This window comes from Petromyzon marinus, unplaced genomic scaffold, assembly GCF_048934315.1.
Source record: "Petromyzon marinus isolate PM22_M1 ecotype Great Lakes invasive population unplaced genomic scaffold, UKy_Petmar_22M1.pri1.0 PM_G_Scaffold_4, whole genome shotgun sequence".
Classification (NCBI taxonomy): Eukaryota; Metazoa; Chordata; class Hyperoartia; order Petromyzontiformes; family Petromyzontidae; genus Petromyzon; species Petromyzon marinus.
Window position 1 is genome coordinate 1327784 of NW_027422983.1, and position 17315 is coordinate 1345098.

The window sequence follows — 17315 nt, forward strand, 5'->3', positions numbered from 1 at the left end:
AAAGGCGGTGGTATTTGTTTTTACATTAACAGTGGCTGGTGTGTAGATGTCACAGTGATTCTGCAACATTGTTCTCCACTCCTTGAATAAATTTTTATAACCTGTAAACCGTTTTACTCGCCTCGCGAGTTCGCGTCGCTCATTTTGGTCGGAGTTTATTTGCCGCCTTGTCCACAGGTTAAAGAGGCCCAACGCATGCTCACCGATCAGATTCTGAGTGTGGAGCGAGCAAATCCAGATTCGTTGGTTATCGTACTTGGCGACTTTAACAAAGGTAATCTCAGCCACGAACTCCCCAAATACATACAATTCAATTTTGATTTAAAGCTTTCGTGACTGCAGTAATTCATATTCTTAGTTTTTTCGGTAAAGTCACGTTGAAGAAAAACAACAAAATATATATAAAACAATAAAAAATTCTCACGACGTTTAGACCATAACTCAAACGGTCATCATCAGGTGTGTTGGTTTGCATAAATTTATTTTTAAACGGCACATTTATTTATTTATAAAAAAAACGTTGGCGTCACGCGCAGCGATTGGCAGTTTGCCCAGGACTAGTCCATCTATTTTTTTTTTAAAGAGGAGGGGGGAGACGAAATTTTTTATAATGTATGCTGTCTGAAAGCCACTGTAAGCGTGAACAATCAATCAAGAACAGAAATGATTTATCAAATCTTTCCAATGATTGCTAAGATAGAATCCATCTTCTCGGTTGAAATTGTCTCTGTGCTTGTATATGTGGATAGCCTCATGAACGAATCTTTCATGGAAGCCAGATGGCTTACAAAGAACCTCCTTCTTGGAAAAGTCAATGTTTTATATATATATTTTGTTGTTTCTCTTCAACGTGACTTTACCGAAAAAACTAAGAATATACATACAATTCATTAAATGCGCAACCAGAGAAGGGAACACTCTGGATCACTGCTACACTACAGTCAGTAGAGCCTACCACGCCGTCCCCCGAGCAGCACTAGGACACTCTGACCATGCCATGGTCCACCTGATTCCTGCATACAGGGAGAAACTAAAACTCTGTAAACCTGCTGTGAGGACATCTAAACAGTGGACCAGTGTGGCTGTGGAAGATTTGCGGGCGTGCTTAGACTGTACTGACTGGGATATGTTCACGACTGCTACCAATAGTCTGGATGAACTCACAGAGGCTGTGACGTCCTACATCAGCTTCTGTGAGGACTGCTGTATCCCAACACGTACCAGGGTGAACTTTAACAACAATAAGCCCTGGTTCTCAGCAAAGCTCAGAAGGGTGAGGTTGGAGAAGGAGGAAGCGTTTAGGAGTGGGGATAGAGACAGATTCAAGGAGTCGAAGAACAGGTTTAGCAAAGCGGTGAGAGAGGCTAAACGACTGTACTCAGAGAGACTAAAACACCAGTTCTCTACTAACGACGACGCTGCTTCTGTCTGGAGAGGGCTCAGGCAGATCACCAACTACAAACCCAGAGCCCCCCACACCACTAACGACTCCCGCCTAGCCAACGACCTGAACGAGTTCTACTGTAGATTTGAAAGACAATTGGACTGTCCTGAACCACCCCTTCCCACCCAAGAGGCCCCACCCCCCACCCATACTACAGAGACGACTCTCTCCTTTCAGGAGGGAGAAGTTAATAGACTTTTCAAGAGGCTGAATCCACGCAAAGCAGCCGGGCCGGACTCTGTCTCTCCAGCCATCCTCAGGCACTGCGCTGACCAGCTGTCTCCGGTGTTCACCAACATCTTTAACACCTCCGTGGAGACATGCCATGTACCAGCCTGTCTCAAGTCCTCCACCATCATCCCTGTGCCCACAAAGCTAAGGCCAACAGGACTAAATGATTACAGACCGGTCACCCTTACATCTGTGGTAATGAAGTCTTTTGAGCGCCTGGTCCTGGCACACCTCAAAGCCATCACAGACCCTCTCCTGGACCCCCTTCAGTTTGCCTACAGAGCCAACAGGTTTGTGGACGACGCAGTTAACATGGCCCTCCACTTCACCCTACAGCATCTGGATGCCCCAGCATCCTACGCCAGGATCCTGTTTGTGGACTTCAGCTCTGCCTTCAACACCATCATCCCTGCCCTGCTTCAGGACAAGCTCTTCCAGCTGAACGTGCCCTACACCACCTGTAAATGGATCACAGACTTCCTGTCTGACAGGAAGCAGTGCGTTAAGCTGGGAACACAAATCTCCGACTCCAAGTCCATCAGCACCGGAACTCCTCAGGGCTGCGTCCTTTCCCCACTGCTCTTCTCCCTGTATACCAACAGCTGCACCTCCAATCATCTGTCCGTCAAACTCTTGAAGTTTGCGGACGACACCACCCTCATTGGGCTGATCTCTGGTGGGGATGAGTCTGACTATAGGTGGGAAGCTGACAACCTGGTGACCTGGTGTAGCCAGAACAACTTAGAGCTAAATGCTCTAAAGACAGTTGAGATGGTTGTGGACTTCAGGAAGAATACAGCCCCCCTCAACCCCATCACACTGTTAGACTCCCCAGTCAAAATTGTAGAGTCCTTCCGCTTCCTGGGCACTATTCTCTCCCGGGACCTCAAGTGGGAACTGAACATCAGCTCCCTCACCAAGAGAGCTCAACAGAGGATGTACTTTCTACGGCAGCTGAAGAAATTCAACCTGCCAAAGACAATGATGGTGCAATTCTATACAGCGATCATTGAATCCATCCTCACCTCCTCCATAACCGTCTGGTACGCTGCTGCCACTGCCAAGGACGAGAGCAGACTGCAGCGTATCATCCACACTGCTGGGAAGGTAATTGCCTGCAATCTACCAACCCTCGAGGACCTGCACACGACAAGGTCCATGAGGCGAGCGAGGAAGATTATGGCCGATTCCTCCCACCCTGGACACTCTCTGTTTCAGCTACTCCCCTCTGGCAGAAGGCTTCGGTCCATCAGGACCAAAACCTCACGCCATAAAAACAGTTTCTTCCCATCTGCTGCTGGCCTGTTAAACGAGGCCAAGGGCTAACACTGATTTTAACATTTTATCTACATGATGACACCTTGCCGATATTAACTATGTTAACCTGTTTGTATTTTTTATTTTTAAATTATATCTTAAAGCTATTTTATATTCGATATTTATTCAATTTTATATACTTCAGCCCCTTGGTGTTAGTTAGACTTTTAACCCTTATTATTATAGTAAGACTTGTTTAAAACTTATTTAAGATTTTAGATTCCTATATGTTGAATGTATGCACCATCCTGCCAAAGTAATTTCCGTGTCGGTGTGAAATGTCATGGCGAATAAAACCCTTTCTGATTCTGATTCATTCTCAATAAGAATCGATTCTGAACGCTCTCCTTTTCTAACACAATCGATTCTCATGGTAGGTATCCCAATGGGATTCGATTCTATGCGCTTTAAATCACTAGCTAGATCGATTCCTATGTTAGAACAAATCGCCATAATCAATTCCCATGTTATCGAAAATGTATTCGATTCCATTTTACACTCACGACCAACGTCAATTCCAATGCAGTCTCAATAGGGATCGATGCCATCGGCTACATTTTTGACCACTATCGATTCGCATTTGTTATCCACATAGGAATCGATCCGAGTTTTTAATTAAACCTTGAATCGATTTCCTCAGCACGTGACTTGGGTGAGGCGGACGCGTGGCTGCGTGTGGGGTTAATGGCGATGTCGAAACTCTACAAACTTGGCCTACTCTTCCCCTTCATCCTGCCTCTCCTCCTCCTCCACCACCTCGTCACGTGCAGCAGCCACGGTGAGCAGAGCCCGAGGTGGTCGATAAATCGGGTGCCAGGTTGTGATTGTGGGGTGAGTGGTGGTGCAGTGGTTAGCGCACTGTGTGGGGAGTGGTGGTGCAGTGGTTAGCGCACTGTGTGGAGAGTGGTGGTGCAGTGGTTAGCGCACTGTGTAAGTGTGAGTGGAGAGTGGTGGTGCAGTGGTTAGCGCACTGTGTGAGTGTGGAGTGGTGGTGCAGTGGTTAGCGCACTGTGTGTGTGTGTGGGGAGTGGTGGTGCAGTGGTTAACGCACTGTGTGTGTGTGGAGTGGTGGTGCAGTGGTTAGCACACTGTGTGTGGAAGTGTGTGGGGAGTGGTGGTGCAGTGGTTCACGCACTGTGTGTGTGAGTGAGGAGTGGTGGTGCAGTGGTTAACGCACTCTTGAATGTTTTTCCCCATCTGCCCAGCTCCGCTGTTCCCACTGAATGTTCGTTTGGAGTCTCGAGACCTCCTGGCGACCCTTTGCTGGGACCCCGTTGAAGCGGCTCCCAGTGGGGATGGAGGGGATAGACCCCCACTTGTTGATCCTTTCACCATCAACTCGACCACCACGACCACGACCAACTCAACGTTCCTGAATGTTACATACACAGTTCAGAGCAAACTGTGAGATGCTCACTCACTCAGCCACTCACTCACCAACCCACTCACTCACCCACTCACTAACCCACTCACTTACCCACTCACTCACCAACCACCTCACCCACTCACTCACCAACCCACTCACCCACTCACCCACTCACTCACCCACTCACCAACCCACTCACCAACCCACTCACTCACCCACTCACCAACCCACTGACCCACCCACTCACCAACCCACTCACCAACCCACTCACTCACCAACCCACTCACTCACCCACTCAATCACCCACTCACCCATTCACCCACTCACTCACCAACCCATTCACCCACTCACCAACCCACTCACCCACTCACTCACCAACCCACTCATCCACCAACCCACTCACACACACACACGTCTCTCTCACCCACTGGCTCCTCACCACCCTCACCACTCCTCCCTGTGTCTCTGTCTGCGCAGCTTCAGACGAGCCCGCTGGCAGACCGTCTGCGCTTCCACAACGGAGACACGGTGCGACGTCTCCTCGGCGCTGGACGATCCCGGTGACCGCTACCTCCTCCGTGTGAGATTCTCCTTCTCATCCTCGCCGTCGCGATCCTCACGCTGGGTCGCCGTTGTAGTCCTGCCCTTGATGGAAAGTGAGTGGCACGAGATTGTACATATGCCTCTGTCTTTATGTGTGTCTCTCTCTCTGTGTCTCTGTGTGTGTCTTTCTCTGTGTCTCTGTGTGTGTGTCTCTCTGTGTCTCTCTCTTTGTGTCTCTGTGTGTGTGTGTCTCTCTGTGTCTCTCTCTCTGTGTCTCTCTTTGTCCGTGTCTGTCTGGTGCTCACTAACAGCACTTGCCCCAACGGTCTTTTTCAGGCTACACGGAGGATCTTTGTCATCTTTGTCCCCCTGTCCTACAGAGTGAGTGAGTGGAGTTTGTGTGATCTCCCTATTGGGTAAAGTCACGTAGGTAAAAAATAAAATAACAAAAATCACGACGTTTTGGCCACAACACAAGCGGCCTTCATCAGGTGAAGGGACAAGACTGTCTGGAGGACAGCGCTGGAGTGGAAAAAGCCACGCGAAGATCACGACCTTTAAGCTGTGTGAGAAGAAACAAAGCGCCTTGACAAAGGAATTAGCATATAATTCAGCATTGAAATGGCTCATTGAAATAGCTAAGTTAAAGTATACACATCCGCAGAGGCACCCCTTGACAAAGGAATTAGCATATAATTTAGCATTGAAATAGCTGAGTGATTAGCTTGTAACTGGTCACAGAAATAGCTATGTTAAAGTCAGAGCATATACATTCACTGAGGCACCTAGTACAAATCAAACAGAAGAATTTAGCGAAACACAACCACGCTCAGACCGCGGACCTTTAAACTGTGTGCGAGCAAACAAGGTGTCCTGACAAAGAAATTAGCATAAAAATATCATTTGATTGGCCGATTTTAGAAAAGAGGTGGTGTACGTGCCGGTGGACTTGCCGTTTGGCGCGGGAGGGGGGGGGGGGAGTTTGCCTATTGATGGTGTGAAAAGGGAATTTATAAGAGCTACAAAAGTTTGGGGTACCACTACTTGAAAAATATACTGTACCATTGAAATTAGTTTAATGTTTAGTTCGATTTAGAACATCTTTCCAATGGTTGCTTAATTTGAAACCATCTTCTCGGTTGAAATTGTGTCTGTGTAGATCTGAATTGCCTCGTGAACAAATCTCTGATAAAAACCCGTGGGTTTGCAAAGAACCTTGGTATCGGAGAAAATTATATCGTGATCACCCACAGCGTTGTAACAGTGATCAGCCACGGCAGAAGAATTTGTTTTGTCGTGTTTCAAATCTGATTTGTGCTCGCGAATTCGGTCAGAGACATGTCGCTTTGTCTCCCCGATATAGCAATCACCGCAGGTACAACTCAATTTGTAAACCCCGGGGCACTGTAAGTCAGGAATCACATCCTTCACGGATGGGATCAGATCACGAATTTTGTGTACTGTATTGAACCGGACCTGGATCTTGTGTTTGTTTAGAATTTTGGAAATCTTTTTAGTAACGCCTGCTATATATGGTAGTGTGATGGTTTTGACCGGAGTATCAAGTGGTTGTTTCTGTATGGAGGGAGAAACAGCTTGGCGGATGGTACGGTCAGAGTAACCATTCCTTTTGAGGGCCAGGTGTACATGTTTTAATTCACTGGTCAGGTGGTGTTGGTCCGAAATGCAATGAGCCCTATGGTATAAAGTTTGATGAGAGAATTATTTTGGGCTGGGTGGTGGTGGGAATCAGGTTTCAAGTAGGAATCTGTGTGGGTGGGTTTCCTGTAGACAGAATGCCCCAATGAGCCATCAGGTCTCCTCTCAAACAGAACATCTAAGAATGGTAGCTTGTCATCTTTCTCCACTTCCATGGTGAATTTGATGGCGGGATGTTTGGAATTGATGTGGTGTAGGAAAAGGTTCAGAGCTGGGAGGCCATCTGGCCAAATGACGAAAGTGTCATCCACATATCTCTTCCACAGGGAAGGTCTGAGGGTGGAAGTCTGGATGGCATCTGATTCAAATTTCTCCATTAAAATATTGACTATCACTGGTGATAAGGGGGATCCCATGGGGGTACCCTCATTTTGTTTGTAGAAGGAGCCATTCCAAGTAAAGTAGGTATTGTTGAGGCAGTGCCTAACCAGTGCAGATGTGTCGGGGTCTAGTCCATGTTGGACCATATTTTCAATTATTTCAATGGTATCAGGTACTGGGACCTTGGTGAACAAAGAGACCACATCGAAGCTGACAAGGATATTGTCAGGGGACAGTACAACGTCTTTGACCATGGAGACCAATTAGGCTGAGTCAAGTACTGCTGAGGTGGTCTTGCCAGTGAAAGGCAGCAAGGTATCTGACAGAAAACGGGCTAGTCTATAGGTAGGGGAGTTGGTCGTGGATGCGATGGGTCGTAATGGGGTGCCTTCTTTATGAATCTTGGGAAGAACATAGAATCTAGGGGGTCTTGCAGCAGAACGTTTTAGGGAGGGACGTTTTGTTGGGTCGATTAGGGAGGTCGAACTTGCGATGATCTTGTTAGTTTTCATCGCTAGGCTATTAGTAGGGTCATTTTTTTATTTTTGAGTAACTTCCATCGTTGAGCAGATTCTGGATTTTGTTGTTGTATGAATCTTTATCCATAATAACAGTAGCGTTGCCTTTATCGGCTGAGAGGATGACTATATCACTTCTGTTTTTTAAATTCGCGAGTTCAGAGCGTTCATTTTTGCTGATGTTACTAATGGGTTTCTTAGCATTCTTAAGAATAGTGGCTATTTCAGCTCTCGCAACGTCTGCTTGGATGTGTCCTACGCCTTTGAGGGCTACATCGACCTGAGAGATGATATCATCTACTGGTATGTGTTTTGGGGTGACAGCAAAATTTAGTCCCCTAGCCAGTACTGTTTTCAGAATGTCCGAAATCGGGGTGCTACTCTGATTAATGACGATTTTGTTAACATCTAGTTTTGTTATATGTGGAACTGGGTTCTTCTTTGATAGGTGGTTGAATTTAGAAATCAGGTTAGCTTTACATTTGACTAACAGTGACTCAGCAGAAGAAGCAGTCATGTTGTCTACGTGATTCCAATCAGAAGGTGACATTTTTTGTGTTAACATTAAATGAGCTTGTAGGAGAGGCCTGTCTAAAGTATCGAGTTCAAATCGGAGTAGCCTTATCCTCTCTGAGATTAAAGATAGGCTGGCCTTAAGCAGAATCTGTTTAGAATTCGGAGAAGATACAGCAGCAGAAGTGAGTGTGAAAGCGATGGGTATTACCTTGTGATCGCGGCATCTTTTGAGGAAGGTCAGCGTCTCGATGAGTTGCGACTTCTTGTCCCGTTGTCTGTTAAAAGCTCTAACAGATAGGTGAAAACTCTCCCCATAGAGGTTATCAATTCTAGATTTAAAGCTTTCGTGACTGCTAGGATCCATACTCTTTGGTTCTATTGGGTAAAGTCACGTAGGTGAAAATAAAATAACAAAAAAATTAACAAAAAATCACGACGTTTCGGCCACAACACAAGTGGCCTTCATCAAGTGAAGGGACGAGACTGTCAGGAGGACAACGCTGGAGTGGAAGAAGCCACGCTCAGATCACGACCTTTAAGCTGTGTGAGAAGAAAAACACCAAGCGCCTTGACAAAGGAATTAGCATATAATTTAGCATTGAAATGGCTCATTGAAATAGCTAAGTTAAAGTATACACATCCGCAGAGTTACCCCTTGACAAAGGAATTAGCATAGAATTTAGCATTGAAATAGCTGAGTGATTAGCTAGTAACTGGTCACAGAAATAGCTATGTTAAAGTTAGAGCATATACATTCACCGAGGCACCTAGTACTCATCAAACAGGAGAATTTAGCGAAACACAACCACGCTCAGACAGCGGACCTTTAAACTGTGTGCGAGCAAACAAGGTGTTCTTCAGAATGCTAAGAAACCCATTAGTAACATCAGCAAAAATGAACGCTCTGAACTCGCGAATTTAAAAAAAACAGAAGTGATATAGTCATCCTCTCAGCCGATAAAGGCAACGCTACTGTTATTATGGATAAAGATTCATACAACAACAAAATCCAGAATCTGCTCAACGATGGAAGTTACTCAAAAATAAAAAAAATGACCCTACTAATAGCCTAGCGATAAAAACCAACAAGATCATCACAAGTTCGACCTCCCTAATCGACCCAACTAAACGTCCCTCCCTAAAACCTTCTGCTGCAAGACCCCCTAGATTCTGTGGTCTTCCCATGATTCATAAAGAAGGCACCCCACTTCGACCCATCGTATCCACGATCAACTCCCCTACCTATAGACTAGCCCGTTTTCTGTCAGATACCTTGCTGCCTTTCACTGGCAAGACCACCTCAGCAGTACTTAACTCAGCCCAATTGGTCTCTATGGTCAAAGACGTTGTATTGTCCCCTGACGATATCCTTGTCAGCTTCGATGTGGTCTCTTTGTTCACCAAGGTCCCAGTACCTGACACCATTGAAATAATTGAAAATTTAGTCCAACATGGACTAGACCCGACACACCTGCACTGGTTAGGCACTGCCTCAACAATACCTACTTTACTTGGAATGGCTCCTTCTACAAACAAAATGAGGGTACCCCCATGGGATCCCCCTTATCACCAGTGATAGCCAATATTTTCATGGAGAAATTTGAATCAGACGCCATCCAGACTTCCACCCTCAGACCTTCTCTGTGGAAGAGATATGTGGATGACACTTTGGAGAAAGATGGCAAGCTACCATTCTTAGATGTTCTGTTTGAGAGGAGACCTGATGGCTCATTGGGGCATTCTGTCTACAGGAAACCCACCCACACAGATTCCTACTTGAAACCTGATTCCCACCACCACCCAGCTCAAAAGAATTCTCTCATCAAAACTTTATACCATAGGGCTCATTGCATTTCGGACCAACACCACCTGACCAGTGAATTAAAACACGTACACCTGGCCCTCAAAAGGAATGGTTAGTCTGACCGTACCATCCGCCAAGCTGTCTCTCCCTCCATACAGAAACAACCACTTGATACTCCGGTCAAAACCATCACACTTCCATATATAGCAGGCGTTACTAAAAAGATTTCCAAAATTCTAAACAAACACAAGATCCAGGTCCGGTTCAATACAGTACACAAAATTCGTGATCTGATCCCATCCGTGAAGGATGTCATTCCTGATTTACAGTACCCCGGGGTTTACAAATTGAGTTGTACCTGCGGTGATTGCTATATCGGTGAGACAAAGCGACATGCCTCTGACCGAATTCGCGAGCACAAATCAGATTTGAAACACGGTAAAACGAATTCTTCTGCCGTGGCTGATCACTGTTACAACGCTGTGGGGGATCACAATATAATTTTCTCCGATACCAAGGTTCTTTGCAAACCCACGGGCTTTTATCAGAGATTTGTTCATGAAGCAATTCAGATCTACAAACACAGACACAATTTCAACCGAGAGGATGGTTTCAAATTAAGCAACCATTGGAAAGATTTTCTAAATCGAACTAAACATTAAACTAATTTCAATGGTACAGTATACTTTTTCAAATAGTGGTACACCAAACTTTCGCAGCTCTTATAAATTCCCTTCTCACACCATCAATAGGTAAACTCCCCCCCCCCCCCCCCCCCGCGCCAAACGGCAAGTCCACCGGCACGTACACCACCTCTTTCCGAAAATCCGCCAATCAAATGCTAATTTTTATGCTAATTTCTTTGTCAGAACACCTTGTTTGCTCGCACACAGTTTAAAGGTCCGCTGTCTGAGCGTGGTTGTGTTTCGCTAAATTCTCCTGTTTGATGAGTACTAGGTGCCTCGGTGAATGTATATGCTCTAACTTTAACATAGCTATTTCTGTGACCAGTTACAAGCTAATCACTCAGCTATTTCAATGCTAAATTCCATGCAAATTCCTTTGTCAAGGGGTACCTCTGCGGATGTGTATACTTTAATTTAGCTATTTCAATGAGCCATTTCAATGCTAAATTATATGCTAATTCCTTTGTCAAGGCGCTTGGTGTTTTTCTTCTCACACAGCTTAAAGGTCGTGATCTAAGCGTGGCTTCTTCCACTCCAGCGCTGTCCTCCAGACAGTCTCGTCCCTTCACCTGATGAAGGCCGCTTGTGTTGTGGCCGAAACGTCGTGATTTTTTGTTATTTTATTTTCAACTACGTGACTTTACCCAATAGAACCAAGAGTATGGATCCTAGCAGTCACGAAAGCTTTAAATCTAGAATGCATTTAATAACCCAACTTGTTTCTGTGATACTGTGCAAGCCCAGAGTTAATAAATACTCGTCAGGGCGCTTTGTCCGAGCTGTGTGTGTGTGGCGCTGACCCCTGGTGACCAGCACAGAGGGCACGGCACGGAGCCACAGCAATTCCACCACAGCTGTTGACGACCACGCCTTGTTCAACACCACACACACGTGACTTCCTCCTCATGCACCTAGCCTGGCACAGCAGTACAACACACACACGTCACCTGCTGGGTCTGTCACGTGACTTCATGCAACTAGCCTGGCACAGCAGTACAACACACGGCACCTGCTGGGTCTGTCTCTGTCACCTCCTGGTGCACCTAGCCTGGCACAGCAGTACAACACACACGCCACCTGCTGGGTCTGTCACGTGACTTCCTCGTGCACCTAGCCTGGCACAGCAGTACAACCCACGTCACCTGCTGGGTCTGTCTCTGTGACCTCATGCACCTAGCCTGGCACAGCAGTACAACACATGGCACCTGCTGGGTCTGTCTCTGTGACCTCATGTACCTAGCCTGGCACAGCAGTACAACCCATGGCACCTGCTGGGTCTGTCTCTGTGACCTCATGCACCTCGCCTGGCACAGCAGTACAACCCATGACACCTGCTGGGTCTGTCTCTGTGACCTCCTCATGCACCTAGCCTGGCACAGCAGTCAACACACGTCACCTGCTGGGTCTGTCTCTGTGACCTCGTGCACCTAGCCTGGCACAGCACTACAACCCACGGCACCTGCTGGGTCTGTCTCAGTGACCTCATACACCTAGCCTGGCACAGCAGTACAACCCATGGCACCTGCTGGTCTGTATCTGTGACCTCATGCACCTAGCCTGGCACAGCAGTACAACCCCGGCACCTGCTGGGTCTGTCTCAGTGACCTCATGCATCTAGGCTGGCTGATTTTAACGACACAACATTTATATATTTACGCCATCTAAACCAACAAAACCTCTATTACGGACTCAATCACTCACTCGGCACTCACTCACTCAGCCAGTCACTCACTCAGCCAGTCACTCACTCAGCCAGTCACCCACTCAGCCAGTGACTCACTCAGCCAGTCATTCACTCAGCCAGTCACTCACTCACTCAGCCAGTCACTCAGCCAGTGACTCACTCACTCAGCCAGTCACCCACTCAGCCAGTCACTCACTCACTCAGCCAGTGACTCACTCAGCCAGTCACTCACTCACTCAGCCAGTCACTTAGCCAGTCACTCTGCCAGTCACTCACTCAGCCACTCACTCACTCAGCCAATCACTCACTCACTCACTCAACCACTCACTCACTCAGCCAGTCACTCACTCAGCCAGTCACTCACTCACTCAGCCAGTGACTCACTCACTCAGCCAGTGACTCACTCAGGAGCTCAGCTGCTTACTCAGTCGCTTGCTCACGAAATTACTCAATCACTGAGCCAGTTTGACAGTAAACTTTATGTTTATATATCCAACAACACAGCACGAAATAACATCATCGTCTGGCTAATCAGGACCTCCGTCAGCCTACCCCACACCACACAATGGTACCCACATGCTTACCCCTCCACCGTGGTGGTGGTGGTGCTGGAATTGGTGGTGGTGGTGCTAGCATTGGTGGTGTTGGATCGTGGTGGTGTTGGTGGTGTCGTTCAGTGGGTGTTAGCGGTGGTGGTGTTGGTGGTGGTGGTGTCGTTCAGTGGGTGTTAGCGGTGGTGGTGTTGGTGGTGGTGTCGTTCAGTGGGTGTTAGCGGTGGTGGTGTTGGTGGTGGTGTCGTTCAGTGGGTGTTAGCGGTAGTGGTGGTGGTGTCGTTCAGTGGGTGTTAGCGGTGGTGGTGTTGGTGGTGGTGTCGTTCAGTGGGTGTTAGCGGTGTTGGTGGTGGTGTCGTTCAGTGGGTGTTAGCGGTGGTGGTGGTGGTGTCGTTCAGTGGGTGTTAGCGGTGGTGGTGGTGTTTATGGTGGTGTTGGTGGTGGTGTCGTTCAGTGGGTGTTAGCGGTGGTGGTGGTGTTGGTGGTGTCGTTCAGTGGGTGTTAGCGGTGGTGGTGTCGTTCAGTGGGTGTTAGCGGTGGTGTTGGTGGTGGTGTTGGTGGTGGTGTCGTTCAATGGGTGTTAGCGGTGGTGGTGGTGTTGGTGGTGTCGTTCAGTGGGTGTTAGCGGTGGTGGTGGTGTCGTTCAGTGGGTGTTAGCGGTGGTGGTGGTGTTGGTGGTGGTGTCGTTCAGTGGGTGTTAGCGGTGGTGGTGTTGGTGGTGGTGTCGTTCAGTGGGGGTTAGCGGTGGTGGTGGTGTTGGTGGTGGTGTCGTTCAGTGTGTGTTAGCGGTGGTGGTGGTGTTGGTGGTGGTGTCGTTCAGTGGGTGTTAGCGGTGGTGGTGGTGTTGGTGGTCGTGTCCTTCAGTGGGTGTTAGCGGTGGTGGTGGTGGTGTCGTTCAGTGGGTGTTAGCGGTGGTGGTGGTGGTGGTGTCGTTCAGTGGGTGTTAGCGGTGGTGGTGGTGTTGGTGGTCGTGTCCTTCAGTGGGTGTTAGCGGTGGTGGTGGTGGTGTCGTTCAGTGGGTGTTAGCGGTGGTGGTGGTGGTGTCGTTCAGTGGGTGTTAGCGGTGTTAGCGGTGGTGGTGTTGGTGGTGGTGTCGTTCAGTGTGTGTTAGCGGTGGTAGTGGTGGTGGTGGTGTCGTTCAGTGGGTGTTAGCGGTGGTGTTGGTGGTGGTGTCGTTCAGTGGGTGTTAGTGGTGGTGGTGTTGGTGGCGGTGTCGCTCAGTGGGTGTTAGCGGTGGTGGTGTTGGTGTCGTTCAGTGGATGTTAGCGGTGGTAGTGGTGGTGGCGGCGTCGTTCAGTGGGTGTTAGTGGTGTTGGTGGTGGTGTCGTTCAGTGGGTGTTAGCGGTGGTGGTGTTGGTGGTGGTGTTGTTCAGTGGGTGTTAGCGGTGGCGTCAGCGATGTGCTCCAGCTCGTCGAGGTACCGCTGTCTCAGCGACCCCAGGTACGTGGCCAGGCTGGCTCCGTCCAGCCGCGAGTGTCGCGCCGCCTGGCCCAGCCGCGTCGCGAGGCGGTGGACGGCCGCTCGGCGCAGCACGGGCGCGGAGTCGGCCTGACGCTCCATCTGGGGGGGGTCGCGGAGGGGTCACGGGGGGGGGGGGTCACGGGCGGGTCGCGGGGGGGTCGCGGCGGGGGTGTCGGCGGGGGTCAGCGTTGTTACCCAGCTCTTGCCGCCGATCCGAGCCAGAAGCCCCGTGGCGTCGCGCAGCAGGGAGGGCGGCAGCGATGACAGCGTGGCCATCTCCAGACCTGGACGCGGGGCACGCGGAGGGGGAGGGGGAGGGGGGGTGGGAGGGGGAGGGTGGTGGCCGTGAGACGCCGACCGCGTCGCGGAAGGCGACGGCTTCTTCTTCACGATGTTTGAGGCGCCGGCGGCCTCGGCAGGGCCGTCCCCACTTTGTGCCGCGATGAGTTTTTCCGGGCCGAGGGGTTTCCCCCCTCCCACTACCGGGACCTCGCGGAAATGCTCGGCAAATCTGAAAACCTGTTCCCTGGGGGTCGGAGATCGGGTCACCGTTCTTTCCCCCAATGATGGTAATTGGTTGTGGCGCCGCAGGTTACTTTCTTGATGGGAGTTAAAGAGCGATTTGTGATCGCGGGCCACTGATGCAGACTCCATCTCCTCGGCAACCCGCGACCGCCACCCATCCTTGCGGCGCCTCGCGGCTCTCCGAACCTCCGAGCGAGGGCTGCGGTAAGCCTCCTCATTCTCCGCCGTGGGATTCTGTAGCCGATGATAGTGGGCCTGTCGCCATCCTGAACACCTCCTCTGTCAGCCAGGGTCTCTGGGGAGGTCTGGACCGCGTACCCAAAGCAGCCATTTCAGCTGCATGAGTCACAGTCCTAAACCTCGCCCATTTACCCTCGACATCAGGAGGAGTGGGGGACGATGCCAATCCCAGCCGGCAGAGCATGCCACTAAGGGTTTGAATGGGGTCCTGGATGTACACCCACCACCGGAGTGGAAGAATTGCAGGTGCATCTTACAGATTACAAGTCGATGGTCAGAGGGCAGATCAGCTCCACGGTAGGTCCTGGTGTCAGGGACATGGGCTCGCATCCGCTGGTCCGTCACTATGTAGTCCAGCAGATGTTCTTGCTTGGACCCGGCATGCATCCATGATGTTGTGTGGATGCACCGATGCCGGAACAACGTGTTGGTATTTACAAGCCCATGGGCTGCACAAAAATGTAGCAGCCTCCTGCCGTTGTAATTGAGCTGGTCTGGCCCATTCCTTCCAATCACTCCAGACCAGGTGCATCATGACCAACTCGGGCATTCACCCAACAAGATGACTATCCCGAGGGGCCACTTTAGCTCGCACCTGTGACAGGAGGTCATAGAAGGCATCCGACTCATCGGCCTTGCCTGGATCCCTCCACGGATGTTCGTCTTCGGTGGGGGCATAAGTAACCACGACCACCACTCCTCACATCCGGTTGTTGGGAAGGCGAGCCCAAAGTAGCCTGGGGCTTACAGCTTCCCACACCTCACCACCACGCTCCCACGCCCCCTTCATTCTTTTGTTTAGAAGAAGAGCCACTCCCTGTTGTTTGGCAGTCTCCTGCCGTGAGAAGAGGACTGTCCACCCCTCATGGTGGTAGGAGCCAGAGCCGGTCCACCGGACCTCCTGAATACCACAGAGATCCAGGCGGTACCGGTCCAGCTCCCGACAGAGGAGTGGCAGCCTCTCCTCCGCAGTGAGCGTTCGAACATTCCACGTGGCCACCCGTAGTGGTTTTTCGTTGTTTCTGGAGGAGCCCCGAGGGTAGATATTCAGTCTCCTGGCTCTGCCAAATGGGGTTTGGTCAGGAGACGTCATAGACGCCTGTCCCCCCGGGGCCTCCGGCACAAGCTTATTAGTTACATATTTCGGTTTAACTCGTGGTTTCGTGGTAATTAATTGAAGGTGGAAGGGTTACCAGCCCCTCGCACCTGTCCAGAGCCCCCGTTTAGCCCCTGTGGTAGACACATTTGCCATGAGGGGAGGAGCCAATCAAAATTGGATCTCCCCCCAAAGCACTGTCCACGACAGAGTTGCCTGTCCGGCACCGCGAGGAGGTAGGGGGTTGTTTTGCCGGACCACACACACACACATGTACACACACACACACGTACACACACACACACGTACACAACAACAACAACAACAACCGCCATTCGCCACTAAGTGGCGGTGACGTCACCACGACGCTTGTGCCAGGCTATGTGCACCGTGAGGCCACGTGAAGTGTCGAACGCCCGCTGGCAGGAGGTCACTGGGCAGACCCAGGTGCCACGGGTCAACTGACTGAGATGACTGGCTGATGCACCACCTGTGCCCCCTACTGTGCCAACCTGCTGTGCTTTAGCCACCCGGCGCTCCGCTCGTTGTTCTGAGCATCGCTCCTCCGCCCTCCGTTGTTGTTGGAGGGCGACTGCCTCCAACTGCCCAGTAGCATCCTTCATGAGCCTCCTCCACAGAGGCCGATCTTGACACCGCTGGTACCAGTCATCGGCAAGTCCACTCAGCTCCACGTCCTCCTGTACCACATCACTCCATCTCTTCTCTAGCCCGTGCCGTGCCTGCTTAGCCCCCTCAATCCGGCCAAACAAAAGCTGTTTCGGCATGCGGGCTACATGACCCAGCCATCGCAGCCTTGCCTGCCGGAGGAGCTCACCGATGGGACCCTGCCCAGATCTTTCAAGGATTTGTGAGCTCCTCACACAATCCAGTCTGGTTAAACCCAGGATGGATCGTAGGCAGGCCAGCCTAAATGTTTCTAACCGGCGAAGATGTTCCACTAGGGGGGTCCACGTTTCGCAAGCGTAGAGAAGGGAGGGAATGACCGTGGCCGAGAAGACCTGAAGCTTAGTGCGGAGCGACAGACCAGGTAGCTTCCACACAGCGTTACGCAACCGATGAAAAGATATTGCCGCTCGACTGATTCGGAGTGAGACCTCTGCTGTTAAACTGGAGCCAGTCATAAGCACACTGCCCAGGTATGGGAAACTCTCCACTCTCTCCACAACTGCCCCATCACCGATTGGGAGTTGTGGGGGTGTAGTGTCCGATGGTACAAAATACCCAGGCAGGTGCTTAGTTTTGGTGGGGCTGATGGTAAGGCCCCACCTCTT

At 50.2% G+C, this 17315-nt stretch overlaps 1 protein-coding gene and 1 long non-coding RNA gene across 2 annotated transcripts in view; one reads left to right on the forward strand and one right to left on the reverse strand.

Moving 5' to 3' along the window:
- The first annotated feature begins 3614 nt into the window (after nt 1-3614).
- Nucleotides 3615-5011, forward strand: LOC142916527 (uncharacterized). Its single transcript, XR_012936533.1, has 3 exons — nt 3615-3770; nt 4198-4396; nt 4836-5011. It is a non-coding gene; the product is annotated as an uncharacterized LOC142916527 (long non-coding RNA).
- A 7598-nt stretch (nt 5012-12609) lies between these two features.
- The window catches only part of LOC142916550 (mutS protein homolog 4-like), a 34538-nt gene continuing 29832 nt past the window's right edge, over nt 12610-17315 (reverse strand). The window contains exons 20-21 of the mRNA XM_076061672.1: nt 14358-14446; nt 12610-14261 (exon numbers count right to left, since the gene is read on the reverse strand). Of these exons, the coding sequence (XP_075917787.1) occupies nt 14070-14261; nt 14358-14446 (281 nt within the window). The 3' untranslated portion in view covers nt 12610-14069. The remainder of the gene's footprint in view (nt 14262-14357; nt 14447-17315) is intronic.